Source organism: Haliotis rufescens, unplaced genomic scaffold (genome assembly GCF_023055435.1).
Source record: "Haliotis rufescens isolate VD_foot unplaced genomic scaffold, xgHalRufe1.0.p SCAF_25, whole genome shotgun sequence".
NCBI lineage: Eukaryota > Metazoa > Mollusca > Gastropoda > Lepetellida > Haliotidae > Haliotis > Haliotis rufescens.
The window spans coordinates 6,791,298-6,814,079 of NW_025963946.1; the positions used below are offsets into that span (position 1 = coordinate 6,791,298).

The 22,782-nt window shown below is 39.8% G+C and overlaps 1 protein-coding gene across 1 annotated transcript in view; it reads left to right on the forward strand.

Moving 5' to 3' along the window:
• The first annotated feature begins 103 nt into the window (after nucleotides 1–103).
• Nucleotides 104–22,782, forward strand: part of LOC124124763 — a 28,520-nt gene continuing 5,841 nt past the window's right edge. Inside the window, exons 1-14 of the mRNA XM_048402205.1 lie at nucleotides 104–149; nucleotides 2,003–2,154; nucleotides 2,430–2,560; nucleotides 3,555–3,687; nucleotides 5,476–5,544; nucleotides 6,199–6,320; nucleotides 6,728–6,809; nucleotides 13,563–13,724; nucleotides 16,222–16,308; nucleotides 16,768–16,859; nucleotides 17,496–17,603; nucleotides 17,885–17,945; nucleotides 22,086–22,193; nucleotides 22,664–22,728. Of these exons, the coding sequence (XP_048258162.1) occupies nucleotides 104–149; nucleotides 2,003–2,154; nucleotides 2,430–2,560; nucleotides 3,555–3,687; nucleotides 5,476–5,544; nucleotides 6,199–6,320; nucleotides 6,728–6,809; nucleotides 13,563–13,724; nucleotides 16,222–16,308; nucleotides 16,768–16,859; nucleotides 17,496–17,603; nucleotides 17,885–17,945; nucleotides 22,086–22,193; nucleotides 22,664–22,728 (1,418 nt within the window). The remainder of the gene's footprint in view (nucleotides 150–2,002; nucleotides 2,155–2,429; nucleotides 2,561–3,554; nucleotides 3,688–5,475; nucleotides 5,545–6,198; nucleotides 6,321–6,727; nucleotides 6,810–13,562; nucleotides 13,725–16,221; nucleotides 16,309–16,767; nucleotides 16,860–17,495; nucleotides 17,604–17,884; nucleotides 17,946–22,085; nucleotides 22,194–22,663; nucleotides 22,729–22,782) is intronic.

Here is a 22,782-nt window from a genome sequence, read left to right on the forward strand (position 1 = left end):
ACCAAGCAAAAACGCATAAATGGGCTTTTGATTGGGTAGTTGTTTGTTTTGTATAGTTGCATAATTTACGCCATTTTTATGAACTAATTTAATTGTTGTGAATATGCTTCACCTGAGAACAGTTGATGTTAAGGCGGCACTTATCACAGGTGACAGAAATGGTGCTCGTCACACACACACAAAAGAAATGCTCATATATCTCGGAAAGATTGACCATCGCCACACAAGAACACCAAGCACTAACCACAAAGCATCACCACTACAAGCACCGTAAGCGCCACCATCACCAAACACTTAGCACCATCTGCACAAACTGCAATACCACAAACATCAACATCATCACAAAGCACCACCACCAAACACCACAATCTAGCAGCACCATCAAGCACCGCAAAAAAACACCAGCACAAACATCACCAACTACCGCCACCACACAACCACCAGCATGATAAACACCAAACAAAGCATCAACAAACACCGTAAAGTGCCAAAGCCACCACTACAACGAAACACCACCATCACCAAACAAGAACATCAAACCATCACCAAGCACCACCACCATAATCATAAAGCACCACAACCACCACGACGAAGCTCCACAGCCATAATCACTAAACACCACTACCATCATCACCAAGGACTACTACCATCATCGCCAAGCACCACTACCATCATCGCCAAGCACCACAACCACCATCATCACCAAGCACCACTACCATCATCACCAAGGACCACAGCCATCATCACCAAGCACCACTACCATCATCACCAAGGACCACAGCCATAATAACCAAGCACCACAACCACCATCATCACCAAGCATCTATACCATCATCACCAAGGACCACAGCCATCATCACCAAGCACCACTACCATCATCACCAAGGACCACAGCCATCATCACCAAGCACCACTACCATCATCACCAAGGACCACAGCCATAATAACCAAGCACCACAACCACCATCATCACCAAGCATCTATACCATCATCACCAAGGACCACAGCCATCATCACCAAGCACACCTACCATCATCACCAAGGACCACAGCCATAATAACCAAGCACCACAGCCATCATCACCAAGGACCACAGCCATCATCACCAAGGACCACAGCCATCATCGCCAAGCACCACAACCACCATCACCAAGGACCACAGCCATCATCACCAAGCACACCTACCATCATCGCCAAGCACCACAACCACCATCATCACCAAGCACCACTACCATCATCACCAAGCACCACAACCACCATTACCAAGCACCAGAACCACCACCACGAAGCTCCACAGCCATCATCACCAAGCACCACAACCACCATCATCACCAAGCACCACTACCATCATCACCAAGCACCACAACCATCATCACTAAGCACAACAAACCATCACCAAGGACCACAGCCATCATCCCCAAGCACCACGACCATCATCACCAAGCACCACTACCATCATCACCAAGCACCACAACCACCACCACGAAGCACCACAACCATCATCACCAAGCACCACAACCACGATCATCACGAAGCACCACAACCAGCATCACCAAGCACCACAGCCATCATCACCAAGCACAACAACCATCATCCCAAAGCACCACAACCATAACAAAACACCACAATCACCACCCCTACTACTACCCAGCACCACAAATGAATTGGTGACCGTGGTTGTGGTAGGTACCATTGTGTGACGAGGCGACGCTTCACCTTTACGTCCACTCATGACCTGACAAAACAGCTGCAAGAGTTGATTTGATGAACTTATACAAGGTGTCAGTTCAAAGAGTCATGTCATATTATAATGGTTTCGAAATCGGAAAAGTGGCTTATTGTTCAAACTGTTTCCATTAAAAGCATGCTACATAACAATATCATTATCTTAGATATATATTGTAATAGGTGTATACAGTCTAGCATCCGTAGATGACCTACTTTTTTATAAATAGTAATATAGTAATGCATAGTAATGCACGATAATTGTTCCTTTGCTTCAGATGAAACAAGCAGTCAAAGGTTGGCTTCCTTGGCTGATGAATTCCAAACATGGCGGCTGAGTCAGCGGCCAAGATCAGCGACATCACGGAACGTCTACACCTTCAACGACCGCCTAAAGTCCTTCAACTACACCAGATATGAACATTTTAAGGTGCATACTGACATGGATTATTATATTGCAGATGTATTTAAATGTATTAAATATATAAAATACAGAATCGTTATTTTGAACAGCATATGTTTTCGTTTCAGCAAGTTGCATTGATGATTGGATAACATGCGTGTATGGAGCAGGTTAAACAACACTTTACCTGTCTTCATACTTGGGTGATGATGTAGACTCACGGAAGTGTTTAGATCTAAACTGCAGTACATAACTAGGTCATGTGTACATAACGTTATGTTGTTTGGCGTTGTCTGCCGTAGGACTTTGTTGACGGGCTATACGAGCGCCTGGTAAACATCCCGGAGTTGGAGCTTCCCCGTCAGGATAAAATCAGCTTCAAAGTACTCCGCTACACACTAGAAGCTTTTCGAGACGGGTATCAGTGGCGATTGTGAGTTGAAAACGGATATGTGATAGTTATATCAACATGCTTTGACTGTAAGGATGAGTTTAAACAGATATTAGATTACCTGTCTTTGGAAAACAAACTTTCAACAGAGTTATGTAAACAACACTATGAATATGTCTTACAGCCGACCGACAAACACATAGCCATGCAAACATGGACGCGATGTATTCCTAGGAACGCGCCCAGCTGAGTTCTCCCTCTAAATTCAAGTCTATTGTTACTTCAAAGGAGTAACTTTGTATGACACAGCAGCGCAATTGTAAATTGTTTTCCGTCTCTCCTAATGCAATTACATATTCATAATATAAACGTTTTAAGTAAGTTCAGTAATAGATTAAAATAATTGATACTAAAAATGCACAATTTTAAAATGTGATAACTTTGACGACATCACAAACGAGCTTACGAAAAGATATATAAAAGAAATAATAATTTAGACATGACATATCCACAGATACCATTGTAATGTCACTATCCACCGAATGCATTGTCAACATAGCAGTATCAATTCCTTACATCGATCAAACGCACATACATTGATATGTATCGGATCCTAATGAGAAAAATAAAACAAATGTTTATCCGAATGGAGTACGGCTGCGGGAGACCCTGGTGTTGCATGACACCTGAGATGTCTAGATTCAAACACATCTTTGTTCATATGGCAGAAGTGATACTAGCATATTCTAACATTTTAACATATTCTAACATAGTAAAATGTAAAATGCATAGTATAATATTTTGTCTGCAAATTAATCCTGTACACAAGGGCAAATTAAATCTACTTCACAAGACCTCAGTTACTGATCGTAGATCACCAGATTTCTGTATGGAGTCAGACGCGTTGGAATGAATGCTTTTCGGTATCAAATAGACATTCAATAAAGAGTAAATAAATCTATTTTACCCTTAAGGTAGCCTAAGTAATGATAATATTCTACAATACAAGATGGGAATGCATGATGTCCTGTTTCAGTTACCTCAACTTGAACCCCGTCAACTTCCTTGAGGGAGTTCAGAAGGATGTGACCCGGATGACAAGCACCCCAATGAATACGAGGGGAGATGTGGAGAACTACCTTCACAGATTGACCTTGCTGCCACAACAGGTAACTCAACAATAATAATTTTGTAAACTCTTAGGCAAAAGAATTTATTCCAGCTTTTTTCTGGAATTTCAAATGGTGATAATATATTCGGGTTAGGGTAGGCTTTTCAGTGATCCATTCATAGACTTTTCATAGCTAATTGCCCTTTGCGGCAAATGAAATCTGTTTTGGAGGATGATGAAGACGTTTTATATTTACAATAGAAGGTAGTAAATTTGAATGCAAAATAGCGAAAGAGAGAACAGTTCCTATCACTTGAACTGAAACATCTCTTATGACAGCTTTTGTAGTCTTAACAGCTCATATTTTCTTATATCCATATATTCACAAATATTTTTATTCTAAAATGCATTCATATAGTACTATTTGGTCATTCGTCTGCTCAATGTTTTATCATAAGACATTCATTGACGAAACGCATACCTGGTAACAGATCGACACGCCCTAAAAGAGGGATGGTGTAACAACTCAATTAACAATATCCATATCGGGTGTGACACCATTTTGCGCTGATACATGCGGGGCAGCGGCGGTGCACTGAAGATACCAGATGATTGAAAACAACCTTGGGGATGTTGTTCCAACGCCAGTAAGGTTTGACGGACACTCTTAGACCACTGACGATTGGGACACAAGATGGAGAGGTTTTTCGGTTGCCAGAGGTTTTCTTTTCGAAAACCACGAGGCGGGTACAAAAGGCGGAACAGGAGAGCGAAGACAAGGGAGCTAACTCGGGGAGTCTTCCGTAACGCTAATAACCAGTCAACACTATTGGCGCAAATGTAAAGCAAAGATTGGACCAATTGAGCTAGCGTTACAGGTTGATTCTAATCATGTCGTTGGCGTCTGATCCATCTCATTCCAGATATGTTCTATGTGGGGCAGCAGGCCATGGTAGTACTGCATTGTTATGCTGTCTCAAAAAGTGTGTAACAACACATGCAACAAGTGATACGGGAATTATCCTGTATTTGCACAAAGGCTAGAACTTTTCCAGATAGCGTACGCCATTCAAATTGTCATTAACAATGATGAGTTTATACTCCCCTCTCCAAATTGACGGCTTTGTGTAACGCAAGCGTCGCTAAAACATCCTGGACGCACGACGATTAGAGCTGCCCATATGAAACCTGGACTCATCTGTGAACAATATATTGTCCATGTCTTGTCTTCTGAACTTGAGAAGGAAGATGTCTACACCAAGCTAGGGGTGCCTGGCATATTTCTTGACTTCCGTACCGGATCTTGCGCTCAATCACCGAGTTGCCTACGGTTCTACCACTAATTGGTCTCAACCCAGGAATAGTCCGAGCTGTTAATGTGGCAGTTTGGTATCAATACATTAGTATTCTGTAGATGCACCAATCGACGTGACACCTGGGCGACCAGCCCGTGGCATAATGTTTCCAAGGAGATTATATTATGTCTGGCAACTTCGTTGTGCTCCTGTTTGCAGCATACCCTACGCGTGTTGACGTTGATTGTCAGCACGCCGAAACATCACTCAGGCGTTTTTCACACGGTTAAACGAAAGTGTGTTTTAACGACCACCTGATAGATTTGAAAAACAGGTGTGTGAGTTTCATGCACAAACAAACACGCAAACATCCAAAGTATGCGCTGTGTATGAACATGCACGTGCAAATTGTGAATCACAACCTTAAAGTCGAGGAGATGTCTTCATAAAAAATTTTTTTTTAAAAAGCATTGTTTAATTTCAGAATAAATAACGTTGCTTAACAAAAATATATTCCAGTTGTTTTTAATTGTTGTGTTATGTTTACACAGATATCTGAGATAAAAGAGAGTTTTCAGCAAGCCATGCAAAATGGAACAACGTACCACAATGCATCCATGGTACGCATAACAGTAGACTGTAAAAATATACCATATATAGTTGTAGTTTAGAGGGCATGTACACAACTAGTCAGAACTGAGCACCTACTTATCTAATATAGTGGCGAGATCAACCCGACAGCTGCGGCAAAAGAATCGCATTTTCGCGGTAGTGACGCATGGGTAGCCAGGGAGTATCAAGTGTGCTGGGCTACTAGGGAACACAGGGCACGGCTTTCATCCTGCCTCATACTCACATATTTCCTCCAGAAATGGAAAAGTTATATTGCACGATTTCACTGTAATACCTCACAACAAATAGTTCGTACTAAGGGTCGATTTTGAAAAAAATAGAGTTTATTTATTTAACAAAATTTAAGTTTTTATGTCGATATAAAACGACATTATATAAGGTTACTACCTATACCAGATTGTAATGTGTAAAGCGATAGTCATGTGAACTAGCGAAACTAGCGAATCAGCTCCAATACAGATTCTTCTATATGACTTGTTGGATGAAGGTGAGCCGAGTGGGATTCTATTCTGATTTTAGCCAGCTCACCAACCTTTATAACAGAGGAAATAATCACCACTAGTAGTTAGATACGGGCTTCACATGGTAATATATTGTGTCTGATATCAGAGGGAAATATGATTGATGTTTTGTCGCTTCAGTTTCGGCTACTGGAGCAGTTTGACCAAGTTACCAATATTGCAGACGACAAGATGTCACCATTGTACAAACCCTTCATCAAAAGCGTGGAAAATAACACGATCGGCTATAGTGAGACAGAGAGGTATAGCACACGTCATGTAATCTGATGAGCAAATGAACACCTATAAACCATGGGGAAGGGCGATATTATTCGATTCAACTAAATGCGATTGTGTTTTCTGTATGGCACAATTTGGCCTAAATACATAAAAGCCCAACGACCTATAAAGATAAATGAATGACCTCGTCTTCAATGTTTCATTATAGACGTCAAGTGTTGTGGTTTGTCAAGAAGTGCTCTGTGTGTGGACTAACGACCCACAAGTACTGGGATTCGAGGCAGAATAAAGCTCAAATGACCAACGTGAGACCTCTTGGAGTGTGTGTGAATGTACCTCGACGATAAAGTTCGTTGCCCTTGGAATTTGCAGCGGATGAAACAAAAACATAGAATGTGATATTAACAATGTCTTCTTGTTCTGCTGACAGGCAAACAGTCATCGACAGAGCAACATCCGCCATTGCATCAGCTCTGGACAGCTTGAGGGATCTGAAATCGTATCTGACGAATGTATGTATACAACTATTTATGGCAATAATAGCGTAACGACTAGGAGACAGACTTTCAGTGATAATATGTATGAGGTTTGGCGGTGCATTGTTTTTATTGGACCCTAATTACTTTATGATGACTTGGACTCTTTACCTCAGCTCCATAGCCGTGAGGCTGGAAAAGAGCAGCATGTAATTAATGAGGGTGGGTTATATCATTGAGGATACACTTGAGGGAGAGAATAATTCTTATTACCGTACTACAGGAAGAGACCTGTAAACGTAAGCGCGGGGTTGTATTTTAGCTGGCCGTTCGATAATGGCCGCCAGGAGAAGTGAGCTTTGACTGCGTCATCTAAAATAAATAATAAGATACAGCAGTGTTATTTTCACGGGTCTGTTGAATAAACTCCCAGCGCAACGGTCACTGTATCTTCTACTTGATCCTTGATACATCATTTTGGCATTCACAATATATAGTATTTCAACGTACAAAGGAGCACTGATCTAAAGCAATTCCGCGATAGTAGTTGTTACCTGTGCATTACTGTATTTTCCCAGTGAGTACCCGGATGATATAGCAGAAATCTAGACTTGTTCGCGACCTGTGCTCGCCATTCGTAAGCGCATTTTTATTGAAAGTAGAAGGACGTATGGTCACATTGATCAACAAAAATGAAATACAGTTTTGGAAATGTAGGTATATTTGTGGGGAGCATCGATAATGGTGATGCTGTTTTGGTAAGTCACTTGCTTGGTAATTGTGCGATCTTTGTGTACACTATTTTGACTTGCAACACAAAGTAAATATTTCATCTGAACATTGCTTATTTTACCGTGTGTATATGTTTACATTCAAAATGTAAACAGATTTCATTAAGGAAATTTATTAAACGCCTAAATATTCAGTTTATTTTATTAATTAACTGAAAAATATGTCCATCTTTATTAATATGATAACGAATTCCAAATATTTGTTTATGTTTCATATCATCACCAAGTACAGTTCTGTATTGTTTGGCTTCTTTTCTTAGCATAATTAATATATTGTGATGTGTTTAAGCTCTTTTGATCGTCTTTATCATTTTTAGTCAGTCGGTTAAATAAATGAATGGATTATTCAGTCAATTTGTAAAATGACTGAAATATTTAGATATTTAATAAATTGCCTGAGTGAATCATATTTTACACATTGACTGTAACATATACACGCTTACAAAAGAAAATACTTGTGAAAACAACGTCTATCGCGCATCGAAAAACATCCCAACCAAACGGAAAGGAACAAGAATGATTCTGTTCAAAGCTGCAGCGAATGAATGAAAACAAAATGCAAATAACCTCCTAAAGTTATAATGTATCCGGGAATATCAACATAAAGGAACAATATCCATTGCGTCTGCAGCTGTACAAAATTACTTATTCGATGTCAAATGTCTATGTGAGAATCAAATACTTTAATAATAATTATTTGGAAACAATATTTGGAATATACATGAAATATGTTAAAATTTTGAAATATATCGTTTTTAAACCTTATTTAAATGTATCGAATATTATAACCCGTGTTTGTTTCTTAACTGATCACTTAGATTGTTTCATATGTTTCACATAGGTGCCAAGTTAGCTTAGAAAGCCCACGTGACAACTATTTTTATAATGTCCACGGTTCTTAAAAACATACAGTGTATTATCGGTTACCCTTTGAACAAAGTATGTTGTTTTTACATCTGTACTTCACGCCATGATATGAGTGTATTCCCTAGGTTTAGTAAACCTACCTTCACATGTAAACACTTACTTTTGACATATCCACTGTGCAAGATAACAGTAATTAATCAATCAACGTATTTCCTGTTTATCCTTTGATGTCTGGGAATGATCAATAGATTTACAAAAAAAGTAAAGCAACTGACCATACATCTCTTGCTGGGCTGCCACGTGCATACCACATAACTCACATTCCACCTCACTTCAAACCTGGATTTAGAAATATGTACTGCTCTCAAAATTAAAGAGAACTTTCTAACCAAGGATTACCAGTTGAAACTGGTCGATGGCTGAACATTCCCAGGGAAGACAGCCAGTGTCCACTCTGTGAATCTTTCGCTGTGGGAGATGAATTGCATTATTTATTCCAATGTGAAGCTTTTCACCAACGGCGATATGAACTCTCAAATAAGCAATATCTTAAGTTTCCAAACATTTAAGAAAATTATGACCACTAACAGTGTAAGAAATCTAAAAGGCCTATCTAAATTCCTTAACAATGTGTACAAAACAATTGGTAAATTGTATTCGTATCCACGTATCCTATTTTTATTATTTTTTGTTAAATTGTACATAATAAAAATTGTAGATAATTGTATGTCATGTTATTCTAAGAATAAATGAGTTTGAGTTTGAGTCCAACACCCGAGAAGAAGCCAGAGATTAGTGCCCCTTTTTGAATAGTTTACAATCATGTGTTTTGGGGTTAGCTGTGTTGGCTTAAACGTATTTTTATTTCAAAAGAAATCTGGATCGGTAAACAAGCAAAGCTTGCTTATGTAATACCTCTCCAGGTAACAACTTAACAACAGCTGGATATATATAAGATGAACATAAACATACAAAATGCACAAATGAAATACACGAAGCCAATACACTGAAGCAAGTTGTGTCTGTGAAATAAGGTAATGCAGTTTTCCTTTACTACATGCATAAAATTAAGCTACTCAAACCTTTTGCTTTTGACAATGATGTCGTGAACTGATTTAAGAAGAGTCATGTTTGTAGAACTGCTTAACTACTGCCACGTAATATCATTTTTAGACCATACCCATGTGTGTAGAAATTCACAGTGTTTCTGATATTATCGTATTATTTTACAGTTATAGAAAAAGTGAATTGCATCTTCAAGGTGATATCCACAAGTGCAGTCTGGTATGTCTGATACATGTCGTCTAAACTTATCAGCGTTTAAGTCACTGCAGCCGAGCCTAAGGCGACAGTGGACAATTTGGCATGATCTATGAAAATATTTGAAGTCAAAATTATTAGTAATTGCATCAAAACGATTAATTAATTATGTGATTTCTTTTAATGAGCGAGCATTAGTTACTTCATCGGATAGAGGGTTCCGCAGGTTTATCATATCCAGAAGAAATTATTATTAAGCATAGGTCTGTGTTCTACATTTGATTGTTTGTATGTTGAATCTATTTCTAAGGTTATATTTGCTGTTATCAGAGAATTGAATATACACTTTTCAAATATTTTGGCTAAGCAACTTGTGAGTGCTACAGGTCTATAATTTGAGCATTCATGTTCATCGCTGACACTGACACAGCATCAGCCCGGCAGTGGACTTGACACAGTTATTTGCGCACCGATTATATAACTCCTACAGACAGGGTGGGGTGGTTGTTTAAAGCGAAACGGACGACCCCGTCTGTTATCTAATAAATGCTGTGCGGCGTCTTTGATCTTGCCTCAAAACATACACCTTATAGTAGTAAACGACGATCAGGATGGCCTGGAAATAAACACAATTAACTAGAATGCTTCATATCCACAAATATATATATAGAAAATAGATATTTGCCCACAGCAAATATTCATTTGCTTAATTGCATCAGTGTGGTTTATCAGAACATGTACAATGCTTTCTTACGCTTGGTGAGGCAGACTGAAATTGAACATTAGGATAACGTCAGCAGGGATAAAAGAGGTCATATCAAAGAACTTTATTTACTAGTGGAAAAGTCAGACATTCCGATCAACCACAAGGCCCGGCCGGAGCTCAAGGTTGACCAGATCAACACCCCAAAGGAACATCTCTACGCCAAACAAGGAGTCCCTTTCGTCATGGTGCACAAGAAGGGGGGACAGGTCATCGAGTACGACATCACAAACTACACAGACTTGTACCACTTTTTCCAGAGTAATGGCGCACCGACCTCAAACCACTTCGTCGCCAATACCGCCGCCCTCCTTGCCAAGAGTCTCTACCAGAATCCCGACCCCCAGGATGAGAAGCTGACCAAGAGACTACTAGAAGGATACCGCCGCTAGACTTCTAGCCATACATGCTCGCCAGCCGACGCCGTGCCTTCCCAATTTTTTCCATATTATTGAATATTCTTTTATCACCCACTCCCACCCAGCCAAACCCCAACCCCCTTAACTTTATTAGAATAGGCTGTAAACTTATATTTTTTTGGGGGGGTGCACTTCTTTATTTAATCATTACGCTTTTTTACCCTAATAGTATAAGTGCTTCCCCGTGTGCGAGATAGGCTTAAGTCGGAAAGGGCACGTTAAATCTCCGAGGTACCTATCTACCAGAACTTTATTTGCTGTTCTGGTCATACATAAATATATGTAAGTTACGTACATGGGGAGGCTAGCTTATTTACAGCTAACAGCAATATAGTGCAAATATTATGTTCAATAAAAGAAAACGTTGATAGATCTATAACACACTTTTTGTACTATTAAACAGACTGTGGACTTTTTAGACATTTTCGCTTATTGTAATAACATCTAGCTAACAAATCATGTCTATCTCTGAAATCCACAAGCATAGTTGCTGTCAAACCTAAAAAACATATTCAGGGAGGTCAGTTTTGACTTGCCAAGCACCTTAAGGTGAGTTTATTTTTAAACTGTCAAAAGCGATTGTCCCTTCAATACTAGTATATGGCTGGAAGCTGTTTCTCGGACTGTTATGAGTTATGATGTATTTTATGATATTACTGGGGAATGTTCAAATTAGTTACTGTCATTTAATCCAACGTTCTAACTGTCAACTGTCTCAACAGGACCATAGGTTTGGTTATATATCTCCTCCCTGTCTCTATGTCTTAAGTTGTTAATCGGTAACTGCGGTCCAAATGTATCAACTTATTCATCTATTGTTGCAAACTTGACTGATTTAAACATAACTTATTGATCATGAACTACTCAGTCAGTCAAGCACCTGTATCAGAAATGTAAAACCAGCCATGTTTCATGTAGTCCCAATATCACTGAAAAATGCCGATGAAACGTGACATATAAATTTACTCACCGAAAATATATTTTTCGTAAGAGTGAAGCACAGTTTTATTAAAGTTTTATTAACAATTTCATAAACTATAATAATATTAATATTAAAATTCATCATCACTTGCCAAGTTTATGAAAATGTCCCCATTTGAGAGATGTCACATATAAACAAGGATTCGAACTAAGTTTGATCGTCTTTGACACTGAGGTTTATCCCCACTTTGCCAGCAAACTGCAGAAGATTGTTTATACAAGAAAAGATGTTATGCCAAAAACGCTCACAGTAGTTAGTGAGTAAACTCACGACCTGTCATGACCTGGTTTAGTGACTTCCTCCAATCAACGTGAAAGGATTACCCACAGAGAAAGAAAGGATTAAAGTCACCCATAAATCTTATCCTAACGTAGTACTCCAACTTCTAAATGCCTCTCAAAGAAGGATTAAAATCCTAAGGATATCCTATCTACGTGGTATAGGTACTTACAACCTCTAATAATAAACTGTTACGTTTGGTATCCCCAGCAAAACTCACTATGGTCATTGGGCAAATGTAAAAATCACAAACCCTAATGAGATTCTGTCTACATGGTCACACCCGGTGATTGTGAAGATCTCAAATTCTATCAACAGTCAGACAGCATGGCTGTTCATATTCATTTACAACATCCTCTTATAATTAGTATAAAAGTGTCCCACACAAAACCTTCTTTTATTTATTCTTTCAAAATACAAAACAGAAAGTGGGGTGTGGGGAAATGGGACATATTCCTACGTGAAATAATGAGACATTAGTAGTGGTGACGGCTATATCATAATTGTACTGTCTAAAGCATAAATTTGGCGAACGAAAAACGTTATATTTGCAATCAAATGGAATGACTCGTGTGGGCAAATGAATATGTTCGCAATCCACAAACAATCATTTTATTAATGGCGAACATTTACGAACCCGCGACAATCGTGTCAACACGGGGGTTCCCCTAGCAATAAACTCGCATCTAAATTCACTACTGTTCTACTGTCGGCTAGCCACAATGGCTAGACGGGACCCTAGTGGAATGGTTCATGCCATAAAAATCTAACAACCGAACACTAATTAAGACGGGCCGACCTTGTATTTACGGTCTGGTGAACACAGCTCAATGGCCGCTCATTAACTCAAATTTCACATCTCAATGTTTTGTTTTATCTCACTATTCATTTGATAATTTTGTCAACTTCAACTGGAACCCGGTCCCGTGTTACACGCGTGGCACACGCGTGTGCAACGGGTTGCACACGCTCTGCACACCCGTTGCACACCCGTGTCCAACGGGTGCTCACCCCGTGTGCAACCCGTTGAGCACCCGTGTCACATGCGTGTTACACGCGTTCTCAACGCGTGTTAGGGGAATGAACTTTTAGGCAGTGGTGTATGTCTAGCTCTATTCCCGCTTGTTGTCCTCTTTTCATTGCAAATTGCAAATATAATGTTATCGTTATACTATATATATACATTAAATGACATTATGCATTGATGAAAAGTCAGTAAAGTATCACATGAGAAAGGGCGTAGTCCGAAATACATTAGTTAAACATTTATACTGACATTTTTGTATGTTTATGTAAGTAAATAGAAAAGGTCTAGTGTTTCACAGCGATGTAATTCACAATATATACTTATCTACATACATATGATACCATTGGCAGAGTACATACATGTACGGTTCAATGTATGACTGTCACTATGCATGTAAACAGGACTACACGACTCGTTCTGGTATCGGCGTCAGTTCATTACACAACGGCGGGGAGTACTACAAGGCGTGCATGAAGGCGTACCTCTCACTGGACACCACCCCAGAGGACGTCCATCAGACGGGGAAGAGGGAGGTTGCTCGGATAGAACAACTCATGATGAAGGTAAATCTGCATTGAGACTTAAATCTTCATGGGGTGGGTACATTTGCATGGAGTAGGTAAATCTTCATGGAGGGGTAAATCTTCATGGAGAGGTAAATCATCCTGGAGGAGGTAAATCTTGATGGAGGGGTAAATCATCATGAAGGAGGTACATCATCCTGGAGGAGGTAAATCTTCATGGAGAGGTAAATGTTCATGAAGGAGGTAAATCTTATCGAGGGGGAAATCATCATGTAGGAGGTAAATCTTTATGGAGGAGGTAAATCTTCATGGAGAAGGTAAATCTTCATGGAGGAAGTAATATCATCATGGATGAGGTAAATCTCCATGGAGGGGTAAATCATCCTGGAGGAGGTAAATCATCGTGGAGGAGGTAAATCTTCATGAAGGAGGTAAATCTTGATGGAGGAGGTAATTCTTCATGGAGGGGTAAATTATGATGGAGGAGGTTCATCATCACTGAGGAGGTAAATCTTCATGAAGGAGGTAAATCTTCATGGAGGAGGTAAATCTTCATGGAGAAGGTAAATCTTCATGGAGGAAGTAATATCATCATGCATGAGGTAAATATTCATGGAGGGGTAAATCATCAAGGAGGAGGTAAATCATCATGGAGGAGGTAAATCTTCATGAAGGAGGTAAATCTTGATGGAGGAGGTAATTCTTCATGGAGGGGTAAATTAGAATGGAGGGGTATATCGTCATTAGGGAGGTAAATGAACATGGAGGAGGTAAATCTCCATGGAGGGGTAAATCTCCATGGAGGGATAAATCATCATGGAGGAGGTAAATCTTCATGAAGGAGGTAAATCTTCATGGAGGGGTAAATCTTCATTGAGGAGGTAAATCATCACGGAGGAGGTAAATCTTCATGGAGAAGTAAATCTTCATGAAGGAGGTAAATGGTATCGAGGGGGAAATCATCATGGAGGAAGTAAATCTTTATGGAGGAGGTAAATCTTCATGGAGAAGGTAAATCTTCATGGAGGAAGTAATATCATCATGGATGAGGTAAATCTCCATGGAGGGGTAAATCAAGGAGGAGGTAAATCATCATGGAGGAGGTAAATCTTCATGAAGGAGGTCAATCTTGATGGAGGAGGTAATTCTTCATGGAGGGGTAAATTATAATGGAGGAGGTACATCATCATTGAGGAGGCAAATCACTATGGAGGAGGTAAATCTTCATGGGGGAAGTAAATAACCGTGGTTGGGTAAATGATCATGCAGGGAAAATCATTGTGGAGGAGGTAAATCTTCATGGAGGGATAAATTTACACGGAGGAGGTAAATCATCACGGAGGAGGTAAATCTCCATGGAGGGATAAATCATCATGGAGGGGGTAAATCTTCATGGAGAAGTAAATCTTCATGAAGGAGGTAAATCGTATCGAGGGGGAAATCATCATGGAGGAAGTAAATCTTTATGGAGGAGGTAAATCTTCATGGAGAAGGTAAATCTTCATGGAGGAAGTAATATCATCATGGATGAGGTAAATCTCCATGGAGGGGTAAATCAAGGAGGAGGTAAATCATCATGGAGGAGGTAAATCTTCATGAAGGAGGTCAATCTTGATGGAGGAGGTAATTCTTCATGGAGGGGTAAATTATAATGGAGGAGGTACATCATCATTGAGGAGGCAAATCACTATGGAGGAGGTAAATCTTCATGGGGGAAGTAAATAACCGTGGTTGGGTAAATGATCATGCAGGGAAAATCATTGTGGAGGAGGTAAATCTTCATGGAGGGATAAATTTACACGGAGGAGGTAAATCTTGATGGAGGAGGTAAATCTTCATGGGGGAAGTAAATCACCGTGGAGGGGTAAATGATCATGCAGGGAAAATCATCGTTGAGGAGGTAAGTCTTGATGGAGGAGGTAAATCTTCATGGAGGGATAAATTTACATGGAGGAGGTAAATCTTGATGGAGGAGGTAAATCTTGATAGAGGAGGTAAATCATCATGGATGGGGTTAATCTTCATGTTTGGGGTAACTGTTCTGGGAATTTGGATGACTAGATAGTTCTTTAGTCTATTCGAAACCAGATATGAGCCTTAACTTTATGTATTTTTGTGGCAGACCATTTGTTTTTATTTCAACGGAATGAGACATAAAAATTGCAACAATGTATTTTTGTGGCAGACCATTTGTTTTGATTTCAACGGCCTGAAGCATAATTATTTTTGTCAAGTATATTCTTGGAAATCTATTATTACTGGTAAATGAGTGTTTGAAGACACAAGTTTGATACGTAACGCAAAGCCATTGCAACAGCTAGATTTAGGAGGCGTCACTCAATTTTACAAAATGTATTTGGTCGATTTTCACAACGTTGCCCAAAACAGATCACAATGTGCGTCACCTCTGATTTACCATTTATGACACACTGTATCCCCTGAACTGTTGTAACTGTATTTACATATTATCACAAGTTTGTGATTAGACATACATGTGTCAACAATTTCTTTTGATGTATTATTGTTCTTCTTCCAGATGATAACCAAACAGGGCTACAACCTCTCCATCAGGGAATACTTCACTGTCGTCATGAATCAGTCCCAATATTTCTGCAACACAGGGGTAAAACAATTATGTTATTTATAAAATGTGTAAGAAGACGCTTATATTCTATGCCACAGGTATCAGACGATATTTAGTTTCCATGTTTCCACATATCTCATATAACACAGGGGCCAGATTCCCATCGTTTCCCGTGACATGTACTAACGTTACAAATGTCATTTGTGGAACCGCGGAAGGAAGACGATGAAAACGATAATGCTATTCCATCCGGGGACACGCGATACTATTTGGAGATTACAATATAATATCGCGTCTTCCCTTATACATAACTGGACAAGGTATAATATCACAAGACGTCGGTTCATTTACGCTGTGGTTGAAACTGATGTAATGAGCAGACGCCTTCGACTCGATAACACAATGTGGCACTGACTGCCCTTGATATGTGTCTCAATGAATAAGTAATCATTATAGGGAAATTCATCTGCAATCTTACAAACCACGCCTTCGTTTAAGGAAGAACTACTAGAGGCCTACAGGCAGATCATCAGAGAAGTCGATCCTACCCTCACCAAACTTTTCAAAGACTTGCCAGGCCTTCCCATCATGTGAGTAGAGGTTGTCAGTAGGGAGTTAGTGAATGAGTTAGGTTTTAGGCCGCTTTGAGCAATATTCCAGCCAGATCAAGCCGAGGTCATCAGAAATGGGCTCCACACATTGTAACCATGTGGGAAATCGAACCTGGACCTTCGGTGGAACGTCCGAACACTTTCACCACAAGACAACCCACCGCCCCAAGGTTGTAGAACAGGAAGAACATATCAGCATGTATGTGTCCTGGATATTCACAGAGAACCCCGCAGGGGTCAGATGAGGTGTCAGATATTCAGTTATGGACATTTATGGAATATATTCTGAAAACCCGATGTAGTGTCACATTCACTTGGCGACCCAGATATATTGAATACAGGGAGGAGGAGGGTTTTTTTGACAGACTCTTACGCCAGGACATTTATTCACACTCTCTTACTCGGGGTGGACAATTTCTCGCCAATGGGATAGTGTCCGGCTACCTACCTCGGACTCTCTCTCACCCCAGACCTTGTTTCACATGACAGAGCCATGATGTAGCGTGGATATTGCTGACTGCTGCGTAAAACAAGTAGAGAAGAGTTCAGAAGTCGGAAAAGGTCGTTTAATATTCAAAAATTATATATTACTTCAATCAATTTGATACATTTCAGCGTGGTGGCGAGGCCGAATGATGGACCAACAGGCTCGTATTCTACGGGGACTGCTGACGGCCGTACACCAGGAACTTTTACGGCAAATGTTCTGAGACCTGGAGATATGTAAGATATAACCTGTTTATATATCATTGCAGTCAGGGTGTGATCTGTCTAACACTCATTATTATGTTATAATATAACTGAAATAGCAACATGTTAAATTCACGACTTAATGAATACATGGTTAGTGTGGATTTTGTAGACATTGTAGTTTCTTCTTTTTTATTCTACATATTTAGTTGTAAGTTGTACGTTTTCCTTGATCTCTCTCAATTCCTCTCTCAATTATGTTATATGGCAGTTTTGTCGTCAGGATCTCGTGTTATTTTTGTATGATTTTACAGACCAAAATTCGGCTTGATGGCACTAACACTACATGAAGCAAGCCCCGGTCATCATTTACAGGTAATGGTATATCAACTGCTAACACCACTGCCAACATTAACAATAAATTGTGTCTCAATAACCTGACACACATCTGCCAAAATGCACACGTAAAATTATTCAAAAGCTGGCACACCTCTGCCAACATTTACAAGTAATTATACATCTAATTTTGCCAAAATTAGTAATGATATTTTCATAAGCAGGCGCAAATAATTCTGTCAACTATTACAGGTATTAGTATCTCTATACACTGGTACATACATTTACAAGTATTGGTATCTGTATAAACTGACACACTTTTGTCAACTTTTACAAGTAGTTGTATATCCATTGTCTGTTTACAGTGGCAAAGATCATGAAATGCTAGCGGTATATAATAGGGTAATATATAAGGAATCAAAAGTATTTTGTTGCAGTGTGTTCTATGATGCCATTGACATAGTGTGTCTTCTAGATAAGAAGGACGCGAAAATAAATATACTGAAGAAGGAAGAATGTAATGTAAGTAATCACACATAGGGTTGATATAAATGATGTCCTGTCAAAAGAAACCTATTTTACAGCAGGTCTTCCTCAACGTTCCGTATTAGCACCATTTGTATTCGTAGTATACACGTTTGTAAACCATATTGCAGATGGACTGAAATGATGGACAAGAATATTGGCAAACCGTATACCGTTGGCAGCAGACATAAATGCATCGAGAAGCTAAATTAAGAATAATCTTCATACTGTGAATACATAAACAAGAAACTGTATTGTGTCATTAACCTCCAAACAGGAAATGGAAATGAAATAAACCTGTTTTGACCCAACCAGCTGCCTCACATGACACGTTTACACTGACAAGGCCACAAGTACATGTAAGCATCCCTATATGTATTGTTCACAAAAGAACTTGACGATGAAAGTGACATGACAAGTAATGCCACAAATAGACCAGTGTGTTAACCAAGGAAGAAAACTTTTCCAACCGATCATCTTGCTTCAAAACCTGAAGACACACCCATTCCATTTTACTGGATTCCAAAACTCCACTAAAATCCGTACAAAGTGGGAGATATTGCTGGGTTCAGCAAATATACCACCAAATCCCTGTATCAAAAACTAACCAACATCATCAATACAATCACGAAATTATAATCGCAGAAAGTGTTTGAGATCAGTGATTTAATACCATGTGGAGTGTAAAAAACATCAAATGATTTGCTTGAGCGTTTTCAGAGGAGAACCAAGTTTAATTATGTTGATTTGATTTTTCAACTTTGTACACTATCCCACACAGCAATATCAATGGGGCATATGATGCTAAATGTGATGACCATAGATATAGTTACACCTTCTAAGTTTTCATCTGAAATTTACCGAGAAAACATACCGTGAAATGATGGACTTCCTCATAGATAACATCTGTGTGAAGGTTTGGAGAAAGACACATAGACAAGAGGTGAGGTGAAATGGGGTTTAACGTCGCGTCCAAGATTATTGCACTTATATAACGACGTGCATGTACGTGTGTGTGTTTGTGTGGCTGCTTTTACTAGTCCGGACTGATGTCGAGTTATAATGCTAGCTCACAACGCCGCAGTTTAACATGAATATCCCACTCAGACACAGTATACTGACTCCGAGCCGACCAGTCCTTATTTTATCCCATTAATGCCGAGCGCCAGACAGGGTAAAAACAAGAACCATCTTTTAACGTCTTTTGGTATGACGCGGCCGGGGATCGAACCCCGGACTTTCCGCTCCCCGGGCGGACGCTCTACCACTGTCCAAAGACAAGAAGTAGGCACATCCATAAACAAGGATTGTGCTCTCCTCCTTGCTGATCTGTTTGATCAACAGCCATAAGAGTCAGAATTTCGACAAAAGGACTAACTTTAGCACTAGGTATAGTGAACAACAAGAGTTCCTGTGATATATTGAACTAGATTTAATGATAAGTTATGTTTTTTACCAAAACTGAAACAATTTCGATTTGCAACAGATGAAAGACTCCTGTAAGTGTTCAAATGGTTTAATTTGCCATACTGACTTCAGAAAATGCGTGATTTCATAAAAGAAACATGAACGTGCCAAAATGTCAATTTACAAATCAATAGCGTGTGTGTCCACCTCTGGTTGCGATGCAAGCAACACATCTTTTTCTCATGAATGGACCAGGCGTCGCACAAAGTGCTGTGGGATATCTGTCCATATCTGCTAGATCATGTTTGGAGTGTCTGTGGAACACGCTGTTGACGTCGAAGGCGCCGATCCATCTCATCCCACTTGTGCTGGATTGGTGAGAGATCAGGAGAGCAAGCCGGGCAGGGGATGACATTCACTTTGTTTTGTTGAAGATAATCCTGAACAAGTCGAGCAATATGAGGCCGGGCGTTGTCATGTTGAAAGGTTATGCCTCGGCCATGACGACGCAAAAACGGCAGAACAACAGGACCGATGATCTCGTTGCGGCAGCGCTGTCCATTGAGATGTCCATTCCCTCTACCACTATCAAACGGATCCTCTGTCATGCTGTAATCCCACCTCATACCATAACGCTGCCGCCCCCGAACCGATCTTCTTCCATGACACAATGATTGACGTAACGTTAACCTCGACGTCGGTACACTCGAATCCGTCCATCGCCGTGGCTGAGGTGCCTCCCAGACTCGTCAGTGAATAGAACTCCCCACTGCATGGCCGCCCAGAGTAGACGCTGTCTGCACAACTGTAGACGTGCTTGACGGTGGTTTCCTGTAAAAATGGGGCGTCTGGCGGGTCTTCTGGCGACAATCCCTGCACATCTGAGGCGACGACATACGGTATGTGAAGATATTCGTCGAAGGCCAGAGATGCTTCTTGCAGTCTGGCTGTTGCTGGTTGGAATAAATTTTGTAGGTGTGTTGTTCGAATCCAGTTGTCTTGTCTATTATTGGTTACGCGTGACCTGCCACTCCGAGGATGGTCTCTGATTGCATTCGTCTGTTGCCAACGTTGCCATAAACACCAAATGGTGTTTCTGTGGACGTTAAATTGTCTTGCAACTTCTCGTTGACTCGATCCTGCTTCAAGCATACCAATGGTTCGCAGATGCTCATTTTCGGACAGGCGTGGCATTTCGTAATGTTGAATAATTGCGTAGTTTTGTTGTTGGTTGTAAAACAATATTGAAAACCAAACTTTACTTGTTTGAAACATACACTAAAACACTGGTGTCACAGGAACTTTTGTTGTTGAGTACATGTCGATGATCTGATATCGCTAAAAATGGTCAAATAGTCCCTTCAACTGTCTTAACCGCACGATACCAGACAACCGTCTCACATGAATAGGTTACCTCTGTGTCAATTTAGCATTCTCTTCCTACAAAAATCTCTAAGATCGTCAATCGACGCTTGCTCAAATGATATTTGATCAGGGTTTCAATATCCAAGGGCATACACATGCTTTCAAAACGTTTTAAGGTAGACATGTGGAGGACACTTCCAAATTTGACGCATTGGTGACAAAAATGGCCTGTTCCCATATCTTTTCCAGCTGAACAGTTGACTACCCTTTGCATTTGTTTGTGATATAGTCGGATGTGTTCATTGGCCTTTTAGCATACATTTCTTATGATTGCTGAATGGGTTCTAAAACGAAATATGTGCATATGTTATGCTTTACCCATAATGGTAAATGGTAGCATAAAATGTATAATATCACCAAGACAAGAAGACAAGAAGTTTATTGTATGAAAGGCCTCCGGCCTATATACAAACACATACAATTTTTACATACTTTCACCATGGAGACTGTTGCATCAGTGCCGAATGTCAAGTACCTATTGGACAGAAAAAGGCTCAACTCATTTACATTACATTTTAAAGACCATACGTGGGTAGAAAGAACTAGAAGTTACTGGACTAGCTATACGTCAAGCGGCAGAGTGAGATGGGTTTGCCTACATACCTTTTAGCCAACGATCATAATGAACGATACAAATAAAATTGAACAATATTGGATTCATGTCAAGAAATTGTTTCTCATGTACGTTGGTATGTATGTATTGGTAACAGTAATATCACCAATTGTTTAAAGCTGATGCTCACGGAACAGTACGCACTGGGTCGCATTATGTAATTTATTAGATAAAACATTGAATAATATATATATTTTCTTTTACCGCAGATCAGCTATTCTCTGACCTCGAGCATGCCAAGTTTCCGTCAGAACATCGTATACGACATGTACTTGGACACTCCAGTTGGATTTCCTTCCCACGCATCCTTCAGTGAGGTACGTCTCCCTACAGTCCTACTATACCCCACAGTCGGGCCTATGATGCCACTATTGTAGCAGTCAGTAGCATGCTAATGCTTAGAGTCACAGTCCCAAGTTAGTTACGTTAACATTGCTGAGACAGCATAATTCTTGTTTAGAAAAATGGGTAAATTATGTTTGTCTACGAAAAGTTATTTTCAAACAAAATAATAAGTCACGATATAACTTCATTCGTAGCCGCTACCTCCCTGAAAATATCATGTTTAACATTATAGTTAGGTAATTGTATTCCAATAAATATCGATTGCATTTTAGCTTCATATATGTAGGAGTTCACGTATCTTTTATTTTACACAACAAAACTACAAGACAACATTGATGTGATTATAGTCACGGACGGTTATTTTACAGTTTCAGAAAATTGGAATTCGAGGTTTTTGAAAGAAAATCAATTAATGATTACACGAGGTTTGATCATGTTCCAGGGATGGGCGTTGTATGCTGAAGGCCTCGGTGAAGAAGTGGGGCTCTACAAAGACGACATGGAACTGTAAGTTAATGACCCTGAAAACACATTTCCAAGCCTACATAAATATTAACAAAA